The sequence below is a fragment of the Onychomys torridus genome, chromosome 18 (genome assembly GCF_903995425.1).
Source record: "Onychomys torridus chromosome 18, mOncTor1.1, whole genome shotgun sequence".
Classification (NCBI taxonomy): domain Eukaryota; kingdom Metazoa; phylum Chordata; class Mammalia; order Rodentia; family Cricetidae; genus Onychomys; species Onychomys torridus.
In genome coordinates this window covers 31,105,840-31,128,545 of record NC_050460.1, presented here as the reverse complement: position 1 = coordinate 31,128,545, position 22,706 = coordinate 31,105,840, and the positions used below count along the sequence as shown (strand labels likewise).

At 45.8% G+C, this 22,706-nt stretch overlaps 3 protein-coding genes across 11 annotated transcripts in view; 1 reads left to right on the top strand and 2 right to left on the bottom strand.

Annotated features, from left to right (window-relative positions):
* Positions 1-6,998, bottom strand: part of Fer1l5 (fer-1 like family member 5) — a 51,824-nt gene extending 44,826 nt beyond the window's left edge. Inside the window, exons 1-6 of the mRNA XM_036167149.1 lie at positions 6,914-6,998; positions 4,487-4,539; positions 3,664-3,755; positions 2,981-3,089; positions 1,596-1,650; positions 704-813 (exon numbers count right to left, since the gene is read on the bottom strand). Coding sequence (XP_036023042.1) covers positions 704-813; positions 1,596-1,650; positions 2,981-3,089; positions 3,664-3,755; positions 4,487-4,539; positions 6,914-6,998 — 504 coding nt within the window. The remainder of the gene's footprint in view (positions 1-703; positions 814-1,595; positions 1,651-2,980; positions 3,090-3,663; positions 3,756-4,486; positions 4,540-6,913) is intronic.
* Positions 6,999-9,192: 2,194 nt separating this feature from the next.
* LOC118569382 (basic salivary proline-rich protein 2-like) lies at positions 9,193-10,450 on the bottom strand. Its single transcript, XM_036167148.1, has 2 exons — positions 10,433-10,450; positions 9,193-10,041 (listed from the first exon to the last, which is right to left on the bottom strand). The coding sequence occupies exons 1-2, from the start codon at positions 10,448-10,450 to the stop codon at positions 9,193-9,195; spliced, it is 867 nt and encodes a 288-aa protein (XP_036023041.1).
* The window catches only part of Kansl3 (KAT8 regulatory NSL complex subunit 3), a 32,491-nt gene continuing 19,238 nt past the window's right edge, over positions 9,454-22,706 (top strand). For 3 of the 9 annotated variants that reach the window (XM_036167209.1, XM_036167211.1, XM_036167206.1), the window contains exons 1-3: positions 9,670-10,278; positions 10,668-10,933; positions 13,606-13,776. In XM_036167209.1, coding sequence (XP_036023102.1) covers positions 10,719-10,933; positions 13,606-13,776 — 386 coding nt within the window. In that variant the 5' untranslated portion in view covers positions 9,670-10,278; positions 10,668-10,718. Of the gene's footprint in view, positions 9,522-9,669; positions 10,279-10,667; positions 10,953-11,342; positions 11,412-13,605; positions 13,777-22,706 lie in introns of those variants that run through there. The other 6 variants (XM_036167210.1, XM_036167207.1, XM_036167208.1 and 3 more) reach the window with 5 other exon arrangements.

The window sequence follows — 22,706 nt, the reverse complement described above, 5'->3', positions numbered from 1 at the left end:
AGGCATCTTGGAAAATACCACTGACTAAAGAATGGATAGATACGTTGACCAGGGGTTCAGGAGAAGTATGTCTCTCCATTTGGTCCAAGGAAGGGACAGTTGGGGCTCAGGGCAGGGAGTGGAAGACATGATGGAGAAGTGAGTGACAAGACTTGGCTATAGACCGGATGCAGGAAAAGGGGCACTCAAGGCTGGAATCCACCTCCTGAGGATATGTTGGGTCAGGGAATGGGCAAAAACACAGTAGAAACGCTAGGCCAAGTGGTGGGCATCCCAGGGAAGGTGGTGGGGCATGAAATGGGCTTCCTGAATTCTCCCGGAAGCCACGAATCACCCCATAGTCCCTTCCCACATGGTTCTCAGCCTCGCTCATAGTTTCTTTGATCTTGCTTGTGCCTTGCTTTGCCAACAACCAAGGGCTCTGGAAAGGTGGGGCCTGGGCCTTCTGCTCTGCACTCCCAGCACCTGTCTGAGCCTTCAGAGCTCAGCAAGCTCCTCCTAGCCTCACTGGAGCAGTCTAGGCCCAGCCCCAGGTAGGATTTCTCCAGAGTGGTCCCTCAAGGAACAGGGGCCCTGGGGACCTGAGGATGTGAAGCTGGATCGGAAGCTCTGCTTTCTCCCATGACCTTGGAGAAGGGCGGGGTTGGTGTGGGAAAAGGACACTAGCATCAGGCAGGTCTACACAGGCTTTCTAGTTTCTCACCTGAAAGTGCTGAGGCTTGGAAGCCAGGGCCCTGTGCATGGTGAGGCTGGGGATCATGGGTTTCTGCTGGGTCCCCTTATTTGCAGTTGAGTCCAGGAGTTCTTGCTTGCCTAAGGAAAAAGTCCAGGGTTGGCAGTTTAGGGAGCTTCCAGGCCCTTCCCCCTTTCAATCATTCTGTCTCCCGTGACCTACTCCTGACTAGACCCTGATGGGCAGATGTATTTCCCTGAACACGCTCATGGACCCCTCTCATCCTCAACAGTGATGGATCCCTGGACCCCACTCTTCATACGTGGGGGCTCTTGCAAATGATCATCTTTATGTCCTTCTGCCCTCCCCATTAAGATAAGCCTTATGTCCAGAGATGAGAAATGGAGATGGGGAGATGGGTGGCTGTGCTGGTTAGTTTTTTTCTTAACACAAACCCAGAGTCATCTGGGAAGAGAGAATCTTAATTGAGAGATTGCTCTCTATCAGAATGCATGTAAGCAAGTCTATGGGGAAATTTTCCTGGTTAATGATTGCTGTGGGAGGGCCCAGCCCACTATGGATGGTGTCACCCTGGACAAATGGTCCTGGGTTGTATAAGAAAATAACCTGGTCCAGGCAGAGGCAGGCAGATCTCTGTGAGTTCAAGGCCAGCCTGGTCTACAGAGCGAGATCCAGGACAGGCACCAAAGCTACAGAGAAACCCTGTCTCAAAAAACCAAAAAAAGAAAGAAAAGAACCTGAACAAACCATGGAGAACAAGCCAGTAAGTGGTGTAAGGTTCCTATAACTTCCAAGAACTCTTATCTGACCACAATCTTTTGGTAGGCCTTAAGAGTTGAGTCTGAAAGGTGCCAAAGAACCCATTCAGATATGCTAGGTAATAACCTAGGGAAACACATACCTGTCATCTCAGTATCCTGGTCATATATTTGGGCCACCTGTAGGGTGACAGTACACTGCGAAGCAAAAGCAGGGAATTAATAATTTATAGCACCAGCCTTCCTAGGCTGGCTGGCTTCAGGCCCCTCCTCCTGGGGAACAGGAGGCTAGCCATGAGACAAGGCTGTGCTGCAGGCCTCTGGAAGATAATAGAATTAAAACGTTATCAATGGCAGAATACCCAAGAGGTTGCTGAGAAAACGGAAGTGTGACTCAGGACCTGTCCTGGACCATGATGCTAACTAGGGTGTTGCGCCCCCCCCCCCCATAATTGTAATGTGTCCTGATCTAGGAAAACTACCAATGCCTATTAATTGGCATCCTTCCTCCAAATACTCCTCACCCACCACCCATCTTCAGACTATCCCTTGGGATTGTCCACTGGACACCCACTACCGGTTTAGATGATTAGAATCAAGCTGTAATCAGCAGCACACACCACAGGCCCCTTCATCTCCGGCTCCTGCCTTTGTCTTCACCTTCACCGTGTCCCAGTAACACAGGCAGCCTGGCCTCCTGAACCTGCCTCCTCCCCGTGTTCCTGATACTTCTGCTGGGGGACCACCCTCTCCAGGCCAGTGGACAAACTCTTGTCCTTCTAAAAGACTGAATATATGGATGATGACCACACGTATAACAGAGTCCTTGCTGTATCCACCAGTCCAGAAGACCAATCTGTTATCTACAGAAAGCAGCCCAGGAGGCCAGTCTGCCCTACGTCCAACTTGGAAGAAGTCTGTCCACCTTCTCTACCAACAAGCCAAGAAGCCAAGCAGTAGCCACCAGCCCCAAATGGCCAGGGTTTGATAAATAGCAAGCTGAGAGATGACCCAAGTTTTAGTTATTTTGTGTAAGTGGCTGAGGGGGGCATGTGTGTGCCAAGGCACAAGTGTGTGGAGGTGAGGGGACAGCCTGTGGGAGTCAGGATCCTTCTTCTATGGACCATGTGGGTCCTGGGGGTGAATTCATATTCTCAGGCTTCCATCTCGTAGGACCAACCAGGAAAAGCCAAGGAGGGGTTTCTAACCGATCACTTGGGTGAGCCTGTCTTTGCTTTCCCCAGAGCAGCTCCAGCTGGGGCGTGCCAAAGCCTTTCCTTTGCCCTACTGCAAAGCTTTCACATTCCTCTGCCTGCCAACATTCAGTCTTCCCGGCAAGACGGAAGGGTAAATAGGAGATGGATGGCAGGATGGGGACCAGATGACAGTAGTGTGATGGGCCCTCGCAGGCCACAAAGGACTCCTTTGCGGTGGAGCATTTGGCTGCTCCTGGAGCAAGACATTCAGCTATACCGGCAGCCCATATTCCCCCAGTTGCCCTGCCTGGGCCATCTGGTGCCTGACTCACATCCGTGGGTTTCATGGAATGGTTGAGCAGGGTCAGATTCTTCACAGAAAAGACTTCATTTGGTCTTTGCACCAGCGGCTTGAGCAGTACAGTGGCCAGTCCAATGAACCTGGGGAGGTAAGGAGTAGGTAGTGAGATTTCCAGCCAGGGCAGAGGGCCCCTCCTGTGTCCCAGGCTGGGTCTGTAGGGACGATTTTTCTCCCAGAGCCTGAAGAATCCAGGTAAGCAGGGCGGTCACTAGAGGACTGTCGGGTGGAGGAGGGGATCACTACACTCCGTGGTGAGTTGCTTGGGGAATCCCAAGGAAATTAGTAGCTCATGGGATCAAAGATGAGCACCTGGCCAAGATGGACCAATCAGATTCTATGTTCTGGCCCTTAGTGTATCATGAGTGGGATGTTAGTCTGGGTTGGGTACCAGAATTGGGCTCTGACCAGAAGACACTGGAATTAGGTAGACGTTCAAGATCTGTGGCTTTAAAGCAGAGCTGCTGCTGGTACCCAAGTTTGTATCTTTGTATCGTAGCCAACTCCATCTCCTTTAGTATACCACCCTCCATTTTCCTTTACTGTGTGGCATGGGCGCTGGTCCTTCATCTGAGTTGGTTATGGGTTAGAAATGAGACGCCAGGTCCATACTGCTTTGGTCAGGGGCCAGGCTCCTCCTGTCTCTTCCTGCCTCACCTTTCTTTCTTTTTAAAGCCCTCATCCCGAAGGATGACTTGCAGGAAGGAGTCATTTTCCAGTGGTTGATTCCAGAGGTGCCAGATTAGGGTCTGTGAGGAGCAGGGAGAAATCATTATTTTATTTTGAAGTTTGGTGTTTTGAGACAGGGTCTTATTATGTAACCCTGGCTGGCCTGGAACTCACTAGGTAGGCCAGGTTGGCCTGGAGCTCAGCCATCTTCCCAACTCAGCCTCGAGAGTGCTGGGATTACAAGCATGTGACATCATGGTGGGCAACATCTTGCCTCTTCCTTCCCATCCCACCCTTCTAGGAAGTGAGGACAAGTCTAGGGAACTGGCTGGAACTCAGGAGTTTTCTGTCATGTCTTCTTCCCTAAGGAGATTGCATCTGTACCGTGTGCCACGTGTGGGCTGTCTCACATGTGTTCCTGTGCTGAAGCTTCCTAGGCATGTATGCAGCTGAGTGACTGGGAGTGAGACAATGTGAGTTAGAGAGGGGGGGGGCGGGGATTCTGCGCAAGGAGCCTTGTCTCCGCTTCAAGCTTCTAGGTCTATCAGTATGGTGTGGATGGGTTAGAGGATGGACCATTCTGTGTGGTTTATCCCCAAAGGCAAGAGAGAAAGATCAAGAACAGCTGTGGACAGTTGAGACTTTCGCAGTCCTATCAGATCAGGGGCTAGCCTAGGCTAAGATGCTTCAGAAACCCAGGTGAGCCTCCCTGGCAGCTCCCTAGACCTCTGGCACTGGCTTAGTGCCCAATCCTGCCCCCTTGCTCTTGGAGTTGTTCAGTCCTATTCCCGGAGTGCCATGGTGTGTCTACCTCATTCCATATGGGGTCATTTCCTTCCTCCACACGGGTTCTTTTCTTCATATCTGTGAAGATACCAAGGGGCTGAATGAGTTGGGGGAGGTATCTCAATGTCTGGGTTTGAGTGGGGTCAAGAGAGGTAGGATACCAAAGAAGTCAAATCTACATTGGCAGCTGTGACATAGCAGCTATAGTTTCTTTTCCAAGTGTTTCAAACTTATCACCCTGTGTATTAGATAACCCTGTTTTCACTTCACTTTCTTCCCAGTACGTACTACCCAGAGTCTCCAAGCCATATGGGGCTGACTCATTCTGGCCTATGGAGTATAGGGATGACAGTTGCCTTTGCAAGGGAACCATCTTGCCTGCCCTTAAATAGGTTTGGCTCATGTTAGTTAAATTCCCAGCTACAGGGCCCACAGATATGGAGGGCCAACAGTTCTGTGTCTTCTTTTCTTTTTAGACCTGATTTTCTCACTCCCTACAAGTTTCTGACACTTTGTTGGCCTGTGCTAGCTTCCATACACTCCACCAAAACACCACCATCACGTTTTGTTTTATTGCTTCCCCTCTTTTGGTGGTAGTGAGATAAAAAACCGGGATTCTCACATGCTAGGCAAGAGCTATATTGGTGAGCCCAAGCCCTGGCCATACTTCCTTTTGGCCCTCAGCCCTGTGATTCCTAAATATACTTAATCTGTCTCATAGACTCTCTTGCCCCTTTCTCTTCCTCTCCCTTCTTAGACATATGTTCCTTCCGTTATTAAAAAGTGGAGAGAATGAGTCTTGCCTCATTCGCCTCAAGGAACTGCTGAGGAACAAATATCGTGACATTTCTGAAAAGGCATTGTCAACTGTAAGGCTCATTGAAGTGTAATTGATAATATTGAGCAGCTATTAGCAAAAGTCATACTAAAGATTATGCTTATGCTATCTTTAAAAATTCTCCTCATAGTTCTATGAAGCAGGGCTCTCTCTCTCTCTCTCCCCCTCTCCCTCTCTCCCTCTTCCCCTCTCCTCCCCACTCCCTCTCTCCCTCACTGCTAGGATTTCAGTGCTTAGACCAGGCTAGCCTAGAGCTCAAAATCCTCCTGCCACAGCCTTCCGAGTGCTGAGATTACAGGTAAGTGAAACCACACGGGACTTCTTCCTTTTCCCTTACTTTAGAGCACAGCCCCAGTTCACGGAAGAAGGAGAGGAAGTGTTTGTTTTGCCCCGCCAACCCCATACCTACCTGGGAGGAAGGGAGGCAGAGAATCAAAATAAAAGTAACAACAAGGAAGATGTTTTGAGACTGGAGGGATGGCTCACTGTTTAAGAGCGAGCACTTGCTGCTCTTGCAGAGTGAAGGGCTGTGGAACAGGCCCAAGCATTGCAAACAGGCCTCTGGAGGGGCTTTCCTTCCTCCCTTCCCTCTCCCTTGTTAAACTATTAGGTTACATCTCTCCCTCATGCTTCACTAAACTCCAAGGTCCAGCCATCCAAATTCATTATTTGGCCCCAGTGCCTAACCTGTCCAATCAGGACTTACCAGCTGATCCTAACACAGATTTCCTCTTTTTCTCCTAAAAAACCACTCCTGCAGAAACACCTGCTGCTGTCTTTGTCCCATCTAGAGGCACCTCCCCCCACCTGCTTTTGTGCTGAGAATTTCGTGTCTGGGTGTGTTCTGTGCTGACTCCTAGAGACCTCTTCACAGAGAACCTGGGTTCTGTTCCCTGCACCCACATGGTGGCTCACGACCATTTGTAATCCCAGTTCCAGGGGATGTAGCAGCCTCTTTTGACTTCCATACGCACCAGGTACATACAAAGTAAACGTGTTCACATGCAGGCTAGACAGTCATACACAGCTGGTGCGTATCTGTAATCCCACTCAGGAGTTCATGGCCAGCCTGGGCTATAAAGCAAGTTCTAAATCAAGCCAGCCAGTGAGACCACATCTCAAAACAAACAAGCAAACCACACACACACACACACACACACACACACACACGAAGTTGTATGTATTACAAAAAACCTTAAGACTGAGTGGTGGTGGCGCACGTCTTTAATCCCAGCACTCAGGAGGCAGAGCCAGGCGGATCTCTTTGAGTTCGAGGCCAGCCTAGTCTACATGACAAATCCAGGACAGGCACCAAAACTACACACAGAGAGAAACCCTGTCTTGAAAAAACAAAAACAAACAAACAAAAACTTAAAAAAGAAAACAACCCCAAAACCTATCATCATTTTTTTCCTTCTTTTCTCTCCTGGCTGGGTTGGGGGATCAGACCCAGGACCTGAGATGCTAGGGCCTTGACAACAAGCAGGTTGTGAAGCCATCAGAATCTACCTCCTCACTGTGTCACACGGGACATCTTCCATGTAGTAGGATGTGAGTAACTGGGTTTTCTCTGAGTGTGTGATGCCTGGTAGCCTTTTGGAGCCTGGTTCTCACCTCTGAAGTAGACAGTTACACAGGGCTTGGGTGGGGGGCTGAGAGGTGGGTTAATCTTGGCCGACTCCACGATAAGCCTTAGCATCTTGGACACCGGCTTTCTTCCCTCCTTCCCTCTGCGGTGCCCCCGTGTCCGCCTTAGAGTTCCTCTGTCCCAGGTCCCCAGGGTGAGTGGAGCTTAGCAACAGAGGGACATCACAGAAGTGGGTGGTTCTCGGTTCCGCAGAGAATCTCCAGAAGAGACGAGCGACAGAGGGTGTATTAAACAAGTCGCTTCAGGGGGCTAGCCCTATGCAAACAAAATGACCTAGCAACTTTGGCAATTCCTTCTTTTCTTCTATGGCTGTCCGTTTGAGTTCAATGTCAGGGACAGAATTCTCTTTCGTCTGGAATGAATTCTTGGCAAAGCCATGCAATTTAGATGAGAAAAGAAGTGAGGCCATAAAATATATATATACACAGGGGAATCCATGAGGCCTTGGGGGAGTGCTCCTAATGAGGAAGCAAAACATTTGGCCTCTTTTTTTTTTTTTGTTTGATTTATTTATTTTTATTTTGGGGGCAGGGTCTCATGTAGTCCAGGCTGGCCCTGAAGTTCCTATGTAGCTGAGGCTGTTCTTGAACTCCTGATCCTCTAGCCTCTGAGGTGATGGATATTTTTGCTAATAATAATTAACGCTAAGAAAGTTACTTTAGCCGGGTGGTGGTGGCACACGCCTTTGATCCCAGCACTCGGGGAGGCAGAGACAGGCGGATCTCTGTGAGTTTGAGGCCAGCCTGGTCTACAGAGCGAGATCCAGAAAAGGCACCAAAACTACACAGAGAAACCCTGTCTCAAAAAATAAATAAATAAATAAATAAAGACATATTACAAAATGGCAGAAGTGTTTTCAGAAATGATTGCACATTCTGTCCCAATCTCAAGCTATAATTTGTTGAATGATCATTTTATAAAGCTCAAACAGCCACTGAAACAGCAATTTCCTTTTTATGTTTTTGGGGATTTTTTGTTTTGTTTTTTTTTGGTTTTTTGAGACAGGGTTTCTCTGTGTTGTTTTGGTGCCTGTCCTGGATCTCATTCTGTAGACCAGGCTGGCCTGGAACTCACAGAGATCTGACTGGCTCTGCCTCCCGAGTGCTGGGATTAAGGGTGTGCACCACCACCGCCAGCTCAAAACAGCAGTTTCTAAGACCAGGCATTCTATCACAATCCAAAGATAGTACTACTTTGATACATGCTGAGGAAAGACAGGAAACAAAAGAACCTTTGTTTTTCATAATGAAACTATCAGGTTGCTGTAAGAACAGAAAACTTGTTGTCTACAGTAAAAACACTGCAGTTCTTAACATACAAGAGTCTGAAGTCTGAGCCGAGGGGTTTTACATAAGCATTTATTGGTGCTGTAATTTTATGGCATGAACTGTGTGAAAGTGTACATGTTGTGTGCTCAGAATTAAGGCTGCAGTGACATTGTGGATGTGACGCATCACAAACGGCCAGAAATACTGGTTGAATTAATTTTAGGCCATTGCACATTTAGAAACTTCTTGTGGTTGCCTAATCTTCCTGACTCTCGACCTTCAGTTATTCAAGCCTCAATGGGATTTGCCACCTAGAGTTTATTTAAAACACTGTGTTCTAATCTGGGTGGTGGCACATGCCTTTAATCCCTGCACTGGGGAGGCACCAGGCAGACCTCTGTGAGTTCAAGGTCAGCCTGGTCTACAGAGCTAGTTCCAGAGCTATACACAGAAACCCTGTCCTCGGAAAAACTAAACCAACCAACCAAACAAACAAACAAGCAAAATCCTCACTGAGTTCTACTCTAGGTATGGTGTTGCAGGCCTAAAATCTCAGCGCTTGAGACGTAGAGGTAGAAGGATAAAAAATTCAAGGGCATCCGTGGCTCCATACCTAATTTGAGCCCAGCCTGAGATGCATGGGACCCTGTCCCACCACCCCCTCCATAAATGAATAAATAAATAACCCAAGAGGCTGAGTTCGAAAGCCTGGAGGTGGCGGTAGCTCATGGTAATTGCCGTCAAGAAATCAATTTGGGCTCTTGACAGCTGGCTGAAATGACACTCTGCGAAGCTTTCCCTCTCCCCCTCTCTCTCCGGTTGGTTTTTAAGTTTTGAGACAGGGTGTCACTCTGTAGCTCAGGTTGTCCTGGAATTCACCGCGATCCTCCTGTCTCATCCTGCTGGGACTATAAAGATACACCCCTGCGCGCTGGGATTATAACACCACCTACAGCAAGTTGAACCTAGCTAGCTCTCTAATGGTCAAAGGGACAAAGAACTGACTGCGGTGGGGACCACGAGCACTTGGGTTGTCTATCTTCTTCTCTGCGCTCACTTTTCCTGCCTAAAACACAGAGAGAGGACGTCTCTGCCTCGGAGTTGCCTGCCCCCTTCGGCACTACCCACGGGCCAGCGAGGTCGCGGGAGCGGATCCGCTCCGGGTTTTGCCGCTCACCGCCGCGCGGTTCCCGGGCGGCGGTCCATTGCCGCTTTTTCGCCCGAGCCCAGGGCGCCCGGCGCGGAGGCGGTAAGGCGCACGCGCGCTGGGATCCGGCTCGGGCGAGCGCGCGGCCGACGACTGCGGGTGAGACGCGGGTCTGGCCCGGCGCGGGTGGCGGGCCGTGGGGTTCGAGGCGGCGGGAGGCGGCCTCGGCGAGGCTCTCGGGGCTCCGCGGGCGTGCGGGGGCCGGGACTGGAGCCACGGGGCCGGGCCGGGCCGGGCGCGGGAGGCCGAGACGGCCCTGGGGCGGCGGAGGCGCGGGGCCGAGAAGGGCCCCGGGAGGCGGGGCCGGGCGGCTCCTCCTCGTCACGAACTGGGGATGACCTTGGCCGGGTCGCCTAGGCCCCCCGCGCCTCCGCCGCCGCCGCGCCGCCCCGGGTGGGCCGTTTCGAGGTTTTGCGGCTCCGCGGCCGGAACCTGTCGGAGGAGCGGGCAGTTTGCCGGGCGCCGCGCTGCGGGCGGGCGAAGGAAGAAAGGCCACCCCGAGGGCCCCGGGCCCGGCGCGGGCTGAGGGCGGGCTCTCGTTTTTAATCTTTTCAAACTCAAGTGTAACGTGAGGTCGGTGCAGAACTTTGGAACGTGACCCTAGGAGACTCCCCTTGATCTCAGCCCAAAGCGGTGAAGCCCGGAGCCCTTGGCAGCAGTCAGCTTCCTAAGACGCCCGCCGTGCCCGGCTGTTGTTCCAGGGGCGCCCGAGCCGCCCGAGCCCACAGGCCCTGCCCGCGTCCTTTAGGGGGATGGAAAGTAGGGACCCCCTAGCTTTTGAAGAATTCATGCTTGTGGTTCCTCCTGTTTGCAAAAACCTTTACCACCCAGGAAGGAAATTGCGCAGCAGATTTAGGTCTTTGATTTTTGTTTTGCTTTCTTCACCCCACCCCACCCCATTTTTAAAGAGAGACGTGAACTCACTTGTAGCTCTGGCTGCCCTCGAACTCATAAAGATCCGTCTGCCTCTCCTTCCCCAGTTTTAGGATTAAAGGCGTGCACCACTATACCTTGCCAACAAAGTTCATGTCTTTGTGAACTGTGGTGTCTTGTCAGTTTATAGCTACGTAATTGTGCATTTTGTATAGTTCCGGCACTTTTTTGGTAGTGGTGTGGGAACTCTTAACTCGGGGGGCAAAGATGTGTGTAATCGATGATAAGAATGATAGGCATAAAAGCATATTTTGATGGTGTACGCTGGGAGAAGTTGAAAACACTGAATTGACAAACCACGTTTCCCTGCAGGTGACTAGCATGCAGATACTTGCACCCTGACTTGGCTGCCTGACTACTGACATGGCCCACCGGGGTGGGGAGAGGGACTTCCAGACTTCAGCTCGGCGGATGGGTACCTCCCTGCTCTTCCAACTTTCCGTTCATGAGCGGGAGCTGGACCTCGTGTTTTTGGATCATAGCTATGCTAAACCATGGAGTGCCCACCCAGATGCCAGTAGTGCTCGCCCCACCCGCATGCTCTTTGTAACTCCCCGTCGGCAGCAGGAGAATACTATGTGAGTTTGAGAATACCATGTGAGTTTGGGTTTCCTTCTTAAGGGCTACTTCTGCCTAACCTTGGCAGTGATCATATGGTGGGGTTTAGAGAGGCGTTCTTGGAGTGATTGGGGTTGTGGGGGGTGACTGGAGATTTTGGATGAGTAGCATAAGCCCATCAGGGACATCTTCACAGACATTTCCAAATGTGAATTAGAAAAGAAATGTGCAAATGAAAACAACCTAGTCCACTTAGATAAGTGTCATAGAGCTTGTGTGGAAAGAGGAAGAATTTCCTTGTCACTTTACTGCATCTGATTTGTTTGACAGTGGCTTTATCTGTCATTCGCTTTTCCTGGCTTTAGTGCACAGATTCACAGATTTGGAGGGAGTTCCCAAAACATTGCTTTCATTCTTACCTCCTTACAGAAAGCCACCTGTGGGTTAATCTAAACCCTCCTAAGTCACATTATATTTCCAGCCACCCTACGTTAGAGGGTAAGAACATTTCAAAAATTTACTATCTGATAAGTGATTGGTTACATTTGACCTAACTAATTAGTTAATTTTTTGAACCTTCTGATTTCACCCATATCAGGATTTGTTGAAATACTCTAGTCTGATCATTACAAATTTTTGGATAAGAGATTTTGTTTTTTGTTTTGACTTCATATTTAGTCTTTCCTCAAACACAGGGTTGTTGTTTTTGTGGGGATTGTGGGTTCTCTACACACACACACACACACACACACACACACACACACACACACACACACACCATCCCCTCCCCATACAGTAGTACAGCTTAAGATGGTTTCGAACTCTTGATCTTCCAGGATAAAAGGTGTATGCCACCTTGATCAGTGTACTGTTTTCTTTTGGCACAGGGTCCTTCCTACTCTATACTCCTGGCTAGCCTGGAACTTGCTGTGTAGCTCAGAGTAGCAGCAAATTCTTGATCTTCCTGTTGCTGCCTCCCAAGCATTAGGATTGCAGTCATAGATGTGGCTTAGAAGAGAGGTTTGTTTGTTTGTTTGCTTGAGAAATGGTCTCTCTATGTATCCCTGACTGTCCTGGAACTCTCTGTGTAGACCAGGCTGTCTCACAGAGATCTATCTGTCTCTTCCTCCCAAGTACTAGCATACCCAGCTCAGAAGACTTGTTTTTTATTTCCTAATGATAGTAACATTTTGTTGACTTCCAGTTTGCTCAAGGTCCATGAGCCATTACTTAGAGGAACATTCTAGAATAATCTTGATTCCTCTGGCCTGGGGCATAACTGAAAATCTTTTGAAATATTTCTTTTTTATTGTATAAAATTTCTTGCTTACATTAAAACTCATGTATTTGTATCTCATGGCATTTTCTTAAAATGAAGGTCAGTGATTGAGTAAATACTTTATTGGGAGACTTATTTTATTTTTAAGTGTGTTTATGTACATTGAGTGCCAGTGTCCTCAGAGGACAGAAGCATCAGATCCCCATGGAGCTAGAGTTAACAGGCAGTTGTAAGCTATCCCATGTGAGTGCTGGGAATCAAACCTGGGTCCTCTGAAAGAGCAGCAAGCACTTTAACTGCTGAGCCGTCTCTCCAGCCCTGAAGAATGGAATTGTTTTTTCCTCCTCAAGTCAGGGTTTCTCTGTGTAGCCTTGGCTGGCCTGGAACTCAGTCCACCTGCCTCTGCCTCCCAAGTGCTGGGATTAAAGGCATGCACTTACCATCACCACCACCACCACACTGGACAAGGAACAAATTTTTAATCCTGTTTATTTTAATAGGTTTAAGTAGCCATGAATGGCCTATAACTTTGGGACAGTATGCCTAGGGTAGCCAATTATTTACTTGTGGATGTATTTGTCTCTCTTTATATACACATATCTATTTGTTAGTTTTTGTATAGCTGCATTTAAAAAGACTTTGGAGCCAGGTGTAGTAACTCATGCCTATACTCTCGACACGTGGAGGCAGGAGGAGTGTCAGGAGGTTAAGGCTAGGAGCTGGAGAGAGATGGGTCAGCAGTTAAGATCACATACTGTTCTTGCAGAGGACCAATGCCAGATGTTCTCAGCATCTGTGTCAAATGTCTCTGGGCCTCTGTGGACATGAGCTCACATGCACATACTCAAATACGCACACAAAAATTGTTTTAAAAAATGTTAAATAAAACAACAACCACGTTCAAGGCTAACCTAGGCAACATAGTCAATTCCAGGCCAGTGTGAAACTGCTTCAAAAGAAAAAACCAAAGCCACTAAAGGCCTTGCATTTCCCAAGCACATACCAGGGGGAGAGGAGAGCTAAATGAGAGTGTGGGGAAGATGACTTCGGATCAAAATTTTCTTGAGGATGTAATTAGCTTATTCATCTTTTTGTTTTTGTTTTGTTTTGTTTTGTTTTTTGTTTTTGTTTTGTTTTTCGAGACAGGGTTTCTCTGCAGCTTTGGAGCCTGTCCTGGACTAGCTTTGTAGACCAGGCTGGCCTCGAACTCATAGAGATCCACCTGCCTCTGCCTCCCGAGTGCTGGGATTAAAGGCATGTGCCATCACTGCCCGGCTCTTATTCATCATTTAAAGCTAATTATGTTCAGTAGACATATGTATGTATTTTTTTATTTGCCAACCAAATGATTGTTAAGCACTTGTGTTGTGTGAAGTGTGTGTGGCTTGGTCCTATTTCCTCACCTGTTTACAGTGAATCAGACGTTCCAATAGATGTGGAGACGGTCACATCAACTCCTGTCCCACTCTATGACAACCAGAAGGCACGAAGTGTGATGAACGAGTGTGAACGGCATGTCATCTTCGCCAGGACAGACGCTGATGCTCCTCCTCCACCGGAAGACTGGGAAGAACATGTCAACAGGTAGGCCGTTCCTTGATCGACTTGGTCACTTTGGGGTTAATTCTTTGATATCATCTTCACTGAAGCATTTACTGGAATTCATTTCTTTTGTAGCTATGTAAACTGTATCTCAGCTCACTGCTGTGAATGACTTGGCAGCAGGGGTTGCGTCTCAGCTGCCTTACTCACTGTCCCTAACTCTAGTGCATTGATTGGCAGGCATAGTGATAGGTGTCTGTGTTTGCAGCTCCTTGGAAGTCTTAGGCAGGAGGGGACTTGCATTTAATAATTGAAGACATGTCTGGGCAGCATAGTGAAATTTTAATCTTTTTATAAAAAGGGGTTGGAGATGTAGCACATTGGTAAAGCATTTTCCTGGCATGTGTGAGACCCCAGCACCACAAAACCATACAGTTTGCTTGCTGGACATAGGTATGGCTTACTCTGTAGGTTATGCAAAGTAAGAGCCACCCAAACTACCTAAAAAACTAAATTATGTTTGTAAGATTTGCATCTATATGATCTACAGTTAGGGTAATAAATGTTTTGGAGTCAACCTGTAAAGCTAATATGCTGAAGTTGGGGATATAACTCCATGACAGAATTTAATTTTAAAAAATGAGAGGGGCTAGAGAGATGGTTCAGAGGTTAAGAGATGTCCTGCTCTTCAGAGGACCATATGTTGGGCAGCTCACAACTGCCTGTAATTCCGGCTCCAAGGAGGATGCCTCTGGCCTACTTGGACACCTGAATGCATATGTGCACACACAGTTACAAATAATAAAAATAGGACTTTAATGCCAGGCGGTGGTGGTGCACGCCTTTAATCCCAGCACTCGGAAGGCAGAGCCAGGCAGATCTCTGAGTTCGAGGCCAGCCTGGTCTACAGAGTGAGTTCCAGGAAAGGCGCAAAGCTAAACAGAGAAACCTTGTCTTGAAAAACCAAAAAAGAAAAAAAAGAAAATGTGTGTGTATATAAAACTTTAAAAACTATGGGGACAAATGTTTGAGAGAATTGAAGGACTTTTTAGAATCAGTTAACCTTTGATTATGAATGAGAAGTTTGGTTTATTAGTCATTAGACTTAATAATATATAGTAATGCTTTTTTTTTTAAAGTAATGCCTTTCTTAAGTCATTTTAAAAGAAGGAATTTAAAAGATTCATTTTATATTAATATATATTTGTCTATGAGTGTATGCCAGTGGATATCATATGTGATGGGTGCCCTTCAAAGTCAGAAGAGGTTGTTGCATCTTCTGGAGCTGCATGCACTTGTGAGTTGTCTGATGTGGATGCTGGGAACTGAACTCTAGTCCTCCGGTAGAGCAGCAAGTGCTCATAGCTGTTGAGCCCCCTTTATTGATTTTTGAGACAGGGTCTCTGGTGTAATGTAGTAGGTTGACCTCAGACTCCCTTTGTAGCTAGGATTTGACCTTGTACTGATTCTTGTGCCTCTACCTTCCATGTGCTGGAGTTATAGATGTGTTGCCCCCTGTGCCTTGCTTGCCTTTATTTACTTTTATGCATAGTTTTACTGTGAAAGTCAAGGCTGGCCAGACATACTATAAGCATGTACCACCATGCATGGTCACTATTTTCTTAATTTATAAGGAAAGATAAAACTATAAAGCAGAAGAGACACTGGAGTGCCTGACTAGAGTATCCATCCTCAGTTGAAAAGTCTGAGAAGGCATTCTGTTATAGGGGGTGGGTGGGTGGAGAATCTTTACAGGAGAAAGATAGACATACCAAATAACTAGGGTGCCCCTTCACTTGCTAGGTGCTGCAGAAATCACTTTAGAGATTCCTATCTTTGGCTTGTCTTTGTCTAGTGTCGGAGTGAACCTCCATCCCCTATTAGGACCCCATTGCACACTGATAGGATTTTGTTATTTTGAAATAAACTGTTACTGTGTTTTGGTGTCTGGTAAGATTTGGGTGGTGTTCTATTAGCAACAGGCTTTAAGCTATCTCTTTGGTTGGGTAACTTTTGCAGGTGCCTGATTTCATTATTTGTTAGTACTTACTAGCTTAACTCAAGAGGTCATCATTTTTTGTAGCTTGTTTGGAAGTTTTCAGTTGCCTCTGCTGTGATAATAAGCATCTTTTTGTCTTCTTTCCCTTGATTGTTAAATTGCTGCTTCCTTTGTTCCTGTATACACAGTGTAAAATTACAGTTCCCCACACTGAGAACTTCATGAAGAGCTCTATAGGACAGCTTCCTAGAATCTACGTTTTTATCTTTAGAGAGACTACTGATTGGCTTGTATCTGTAAAGTCAGAAACTTCCATTCTTTGTTAGGGCTCTTTTCTCTGACTCTTGAATTATTCAGTAGGAACTCCCACAGATCATTTTGTGTCTAGGAAACAAAATCTACTACCACCACCTAATCCTAGTTTTCTCTAACGATGGCTGATAGTTTGTGAAATGGTTTTCATCTCTGCTTGATTTAATTGTCTAGATCAGGCAGGGGTTGTTAAACTGACACATGTGCCAAATTTGGTCCATCGCTTGCTTTGTATGTCTTAAGAGTAGTTTGTATGTTTTTAAGTGCTTGGAGAAAAAGATAGTATTTCATGACTCATAAAATTCTAATTACAAGCCGGACAATGGTAGCACATGCCTTTAATTCCAGCACTCGGGAGGCAGAGCTAGGCGGATCTCTGAGTTCAAGGCCAGCCTGGTCTACAGAGCACCAAAACTACACAGAGAAACCCTGTCTCGAAAAACAAAAAAATGGGGTTGGGGATTTAGCTCAGTGGTAGAGTGCTTTTGCACAAGGCCCTGGGTTTGGTCCTCAGCTCTGAAAGAGAAAAAAAAATTGTTTTTAAATCAGTGTCTGTGATTCGCAATTCTTGTACTACAGCTGTGCCCATTCATTTGATGGTGCCATGGGTGCTTTTGCACTAAAACAGGAGTTTTGTAGTTGTGTTAGGACCATATGGTCTATAATTCCTCATGTTTACATTCTGGTCTCCTATCCACAAAGTTAGCTGACTGGGTCTGCATCATGTTCTCATGTCTGTGTGTCACAGTCATAGAACTTGGAGGATTGCTGAAAGTTCTATTTGGTGGTAAAGTAATATAGTCCTGAAGATATCAGGCCAGCTACTCCCCTATCAGTTGTCAAATGAAAAGTTGCATTAGATGTATTTGATCTGGTGGGTTTTATAACATCTTAACAGTTTTTTGTTTTTGTTTTTTTAATCTAGTACTGGAAAGTAGGCTGTCTTATCTTAGAAATCAGAACTTCAGAATTTCAACCAAGAATCTTCCCATTCTCCTTTTCTGAACTTTGTGTGATTATATACTATGATATGTAGGTATATATCAGGTCAGATGTTTGGTATTTCAAGGCCAAGATCTTTGTTTTCCTTCCTTCCTTCCTTACCACTTGCCCATTTTTCTTTTCCCTTCTTATTCTTTTATTCTTTCCTTTCTTAGTTAATGTGATTTAATTGAGCTTTTCTGATGTTGTCTTGCCCTGTTTAATTTTTCATTTAAGAAAATTTCTTTAGGATGGGCATGGTGGCTCACACCTTGAATTCCATTGCTTGGGAGGCAGAGGCAGGTGGACCTGAGTTTGAAGCCGTCCTGGTGTATATAGTGAATTCCAGGACAGCTGGCACTGTGTAGAGAGACCTGACTCTCAAAAACAAAAATAAATAAATAAAAGATTTTAAAATTTTTCATTTAGACAGGGCTAGTGAGATGGCACTTGCCAAAACACAAACCTGGTGCCAGTTTGATGACCTGAGTTTACTTGCTGGAACCCATGTAAGGTAGGAGAATACCACAAAATTGTATTCTGACCACATAAATGTCATGGCATGTGCCTGCCTCCTTCCTAAATACATCTCACACACATCCCAATTTAAAAAAAAAAAATCTGGAGTTGGAGAGATGGCTAGGCAGTTAAGAGAATTTGCTGTTCTTGCAGAGGGCCAGGGTTCCGTTTGCAGCACTCATGTGATGGCCTACAACCACCCTAACTCTGCTTTCAGGGGGTTCAGTTCTCTTTTCTAGCCTCCTTGTCCTTTAGATATTTTTTGCATTGAATCAGTTTCCCTTGGAACAGAACCAGGGAATTAATAATTACCTTTGAAAATACTGGGTTTGCTTGGCTTGATGGCATATGTCTATAATCCCAGCCTTTTGGAAACAGGAGGATCAAATTTGAAGACAGCATAGGTTACATAGTGAGTCCTGTCTCTTTAACAAAAAAGAAAGCCGGGCGGTGGTGGTGCATGCTTTTAATCCCAGCACTCGGGAGGCAGAGCCAGGAAGATCTCTGAGTTTGAGGCCAGCCTGGGCTACCAAGTGAGTTCCAGGAAAAGGCGCAAAGCTACACAGAGAAACCCTGTCTCGAAAAAAAAAAAGGAAGAGTCAGATTTTCTAGGACCAGGGTACTGTTTTGCTTGCTTTAACTAGAATAAGCCTGAGGTCAGCATATCATTCAGGTTGGTCAGACCAAGAAAAACAAAAGACTGTCTGATCTCATCTATGAAATGAAGAAAATGCATTTCTTGCACTCATGAAAATTAAGTAGATTTTGACCCGAAGGGAGGGATAGTTGACTCACCCCAGTTCCCATCAGCTCCTTGACTGTTTAGGCTTGTATTTAAAAGTTGGTCTCCTGTGTTTGAATTTTTCCTTAATTATATCTTTAGCATGCTCTTTATCTTAATCTTGGGTTAGATCTTTTTCCCCCCCCTGCCTATTTAATTTTTTAGCCTCCCATGAAGCTGACAGAATGCATAGAACATGTTTCAGATCTTGGGTCACTTTGTTGTATGTGTAGCAACAATCATAAGCTTTCAAATTTAATTTTATGTGTTATATGGTAGTCCTTTCTAAATAGATTTTAACTTTTCTCTTTTGTTGAGATCATATTTCTTCCTCATCATTTTGTATTTCATAGTAAAATAGAGTTAAAAATGGCTAAGGAAGGGCTGAGGAGATGGCCAGCAGATAAAGCACTTGCTATGTAAGTATCAGAGCCTGAGTTTGGGTCCTCAGCACCTTCATAAAAAAAAGTTGGGCATGCTGGAATACATCTGTGACCCCAGTGTTGGAGAAGAAGAAGATGGGGGTTCTTGGAACTTGCTGGACAGCCATTTAGCCAATCATTGAGTACCAAGGTCAGTGAGAAACCGTGGTTCAAACAGTAATATGGAGAACGATAGAAGAGGACACCTAAATTCAACCTCTGGCTTCTATGTGTACACACATGGACACCTCACCCAAATATACACACCACACACACAAATAATAATCTTAGTGCTTACAAATAGGGTAGAATTCAAACAGTAATTAAAAAACAAAGAAGTACTTTAAAATGGAAATATATCTGTCACCAGAAAGGTTTTTCTATACGATTTGTGAACATTCTGTTTTCTCCCGCATCTACACATGCAAGTCTCAAGACCACCTGAGAATCACTGTACTTGGAGAGATGCTACTAGGGTAAATATGCCGGCATTTCAATAATGTGAACAGAAAGGAAAATAGGAACTAAGGGGCTAGGGATATTAGTCCCAACAGCCTTCCTCCTATTCCAAATGGAATTAAGGCTTTTCAGTCCCCATTCCCCAAATCCAAAGTCTCTAAGGAATAAACCACAATAAATCTAGACATGATTCTGATGAAGTAGTAGGAGTTATACCAAGAGAACTGGGGGCGCGGTTGGGGGGGGGGGTGGAGAGCACAATCTAGAATCTTCACGGTATTATAAGGTTGAGTAGCTTTGGGAACTCAGAAGGGATTTCCATGTAATGAGGAAAGCTTTGCAGATGGAAGGCATAGAAGGCCTTGCTAGCAAGGTGTGATGCTACAGTCCTGTAATCCCAGCATTCAGGAGCCAGAAGCAGGAGGATCATGAGTTTGAGGTCAGTGTTGGTTAAATAGAAAGTGCAGGGTCAACTTGAGCTGTTTGATGAGATTCTGTCTCATAAAAGCAAAGGCTGGGAATATATAACTTAGCGGTAGAGTACTTGGCTGTGTTAGATCTCTATTACCAAGACTGGAAATGATGGCATTTCTGAAGAGGGGTTGCTTGGTTCTCTCTTCTATCTCTAAATCTATGTTGCTATCATTCTTTTTCATAGTTAACCTGAATTTTAAGTAACTTAGAGAAAACCTAGTTTCTTTCTCTCTCTCTCTCTCTCTCTAAAGACTGGAACACCCAGTTTATTAAAGAGTGGGATAGCATCCTGGCTCTTGGTTGGGCTTCTTCTGGACCATGGGAGTTGTATAGTAGGTGGGTATTTTATTTTACAGAGAGGAAAGGGTTTTCTAGTAAATACTTGCTTACTCTTATATATCAAATAGTTGAACAGAGTGGAAGGCTAATTTATCCTTCACCTGTGTATTCACTGGGCCTTAATAGTAGTACTTGTAGACCCATGGTTTGTAGAAATGAAATATCATGTTGAGTAAGCCTGGGTGTGATGGAAAAGATGCTGATCTGCTGTGAACTAAGAAATAGGGACCGTTAATGTCATTTTAAATAGCTTGCCTGTAGCTTGACCACTTTAGAGTGGTAAAGAGCCTGGTTGAGTGTTGAGTTTAAATCTTCCTGCTGTGTTCTTCCTGTTGCTTAGCACGCATGCACATGCTTAGTAGGGTGTGCATGTGGGTGGGTGGTGGGTAATGACAGGATGAACCTAGCTGCTCAAAGCACTTAGAATGCAATGTGTGTGCAATTTGTCTGTTTATTCAGCATGTGTTAACTCCCCAGAATGTCAGGCACTTGTTGCATGTACTGAGGATATAGCATTAAAACACAACCATTAAAAATCTTGGCGTTTTTGCCTTTTATATTCTAACAAAGGGAGCAAACTCAGAATGCTAGAATGTGAGATGGTGATGTAGTTGGAAAATGGAGCTAGAGAATCCCAGGGTGGGATAAAAGGGGTCCATCCAAGAAGCTTCAGTAGAAGGTATTTACCAGTGACCTGAAGGAGAGGAAAGAGGACATTATTGTAGCTGGAGACCTTCTCTCCAGCCCCTGCCAAGCCCTGTCTGTCTGACACTCCACTTATAAAATAAACACTCAGATGCTTATATTACTTAAACTGCTTGGCCATTAGCTCAGGCCTACCATTGTCTAGCTCTTACTCTTATATTTAGCCCATTTCTATTAGTCTATACTTTGCCATGTAGCTCGTGGCTTACCTTACATTTTTCTTGTCCTGGCAGCCGCTGGCAGGTCTCTCCACCTCAGCCTTCTCCTTCCCAGAATTCTCTTCTCTACTTGTCCCACCTATACTTCCTGCCTGGCTACTGGCCAATCAGTATTTTATTTATACAGAGTGGTATCCACAGCACATTACTGTTTGATTCTAGGGAATGAATGAAAAAGATCCAGATACAGGACTACATGTGATGCACATGGGTGTAGGGAATGGGCAGTATTGATCAGGGATAGAAGCGTATGCTATAGAACTAAGTTGAGTGACAGTCATTGGATGATGAGATTGGGAAGGTACTGAGAGCCACATGGTTCATTGCAAGAACTCTTTACATTTTATTGATTTGTTGTGTCTGCTTATGTTTTGCGTGTACGTGTGTGTGTGTGTGTGTGTGTGTGTGTGTGTGTGTGAGAGACCTGTGTTTCTACAGATGGAGGCCAGAGATGTCTGGTATCTTCCTCTTGTTTCTACTTTAGTTTTTGATATAGAATCTCTCACTGAACCTAGAGCTTGCTGATTGGTCAGACTGGCTGGCCAGCAAGCCCCTGGGATCCTGTTTCTCCCCACCCTGAATCCAGCACTAGAGTTACAGGCACATGTCTCCATGCCCAGCTTCTACATGGATCTTGGAGGATACAAACTCAGGACCTCATGTTAGCAGAGCTGTCACTTTACCCACAGAACCATGTCACCAGCACTAGGTCGTTGGGGGGGGTTTGTTTGTATTTCTGAGACAGGGTTTCTCTGTGTAGTTTTGGTGCCTGTCCTGGATCTCGCTCTGTATACCAGGCTGGCCTCGAACTCACAGAGATCCGCCTGGCTCTGCCTCCCGAGTGCTGGGATTAAAGGCATGCACCAAGTTTAAATATCTTCTATTACCTTTTCTTCTATTATCCTCCTATCTCTAAGATTACTAGTCATGGTTGGGATATCAGAATTGTTAAGATTGGGAGTGAGGTGAAGAGTGATGTTAAAGTGATGTATGGGGCTGAGCACAATAATAGGATGTGTCGGGTAGTAGTGGCACACGCCTTTAATCCCAGGAGGCAGAGGCAGGCCGATCACTCTATGAGTTTGGGGCCAGCCTGGTCTACAGAGTGAGTTCCAAGACAGTCAAGGCTACACAGAGAAACCCTGACTTGAAACTTCCTCCTTCTCCAAAAGTAGTATAGACTTGTAATTTCAGAGTTTACAGCTGGGTTTAGAAAGCTATCAGGAAGGTAGACATATGTCATTGTCATGTGCTAGTTAATGTTAGCATCATTTTGCTAATTGTGTGACAGAAAAAAATGTAAAGGCTGGGTAACAGTATTGGGGCACCGAAGAATTGTGGTAATAGTTCTTTTACATTGTTGCTCTTCAAACTGGTTTAAATAGAGCTCTTCCCTTACTCTCACGCTTCTAGTGTAGTACATTAAGATGCTTGCTGAACCAAGCATTGTGGCATATATTGTAATCTCAGCACTCTGGAGGCTGAGGCAGGAAAGAGTTTGGAATTTGAGTCTAATTTGGCATTAGACTGTCTGGAAAATAAATAATAGAATTGAAACATGTTTGTGCACTGGTGCCATGTCTTTGGTTACTAATACGATTATTTTAGCCACCAGATAAATAGCTTTTCAAGCACTGATAGACTCCATGACTGATCCTGACTTATGGTGAGCTGATTCGTTGGCAGAGTTGGAACCAAAATTTTATGCCTTAGCTCAGTGACCTAAGACTCTCATAATGGGAACAAAAATATGACAGCATCTC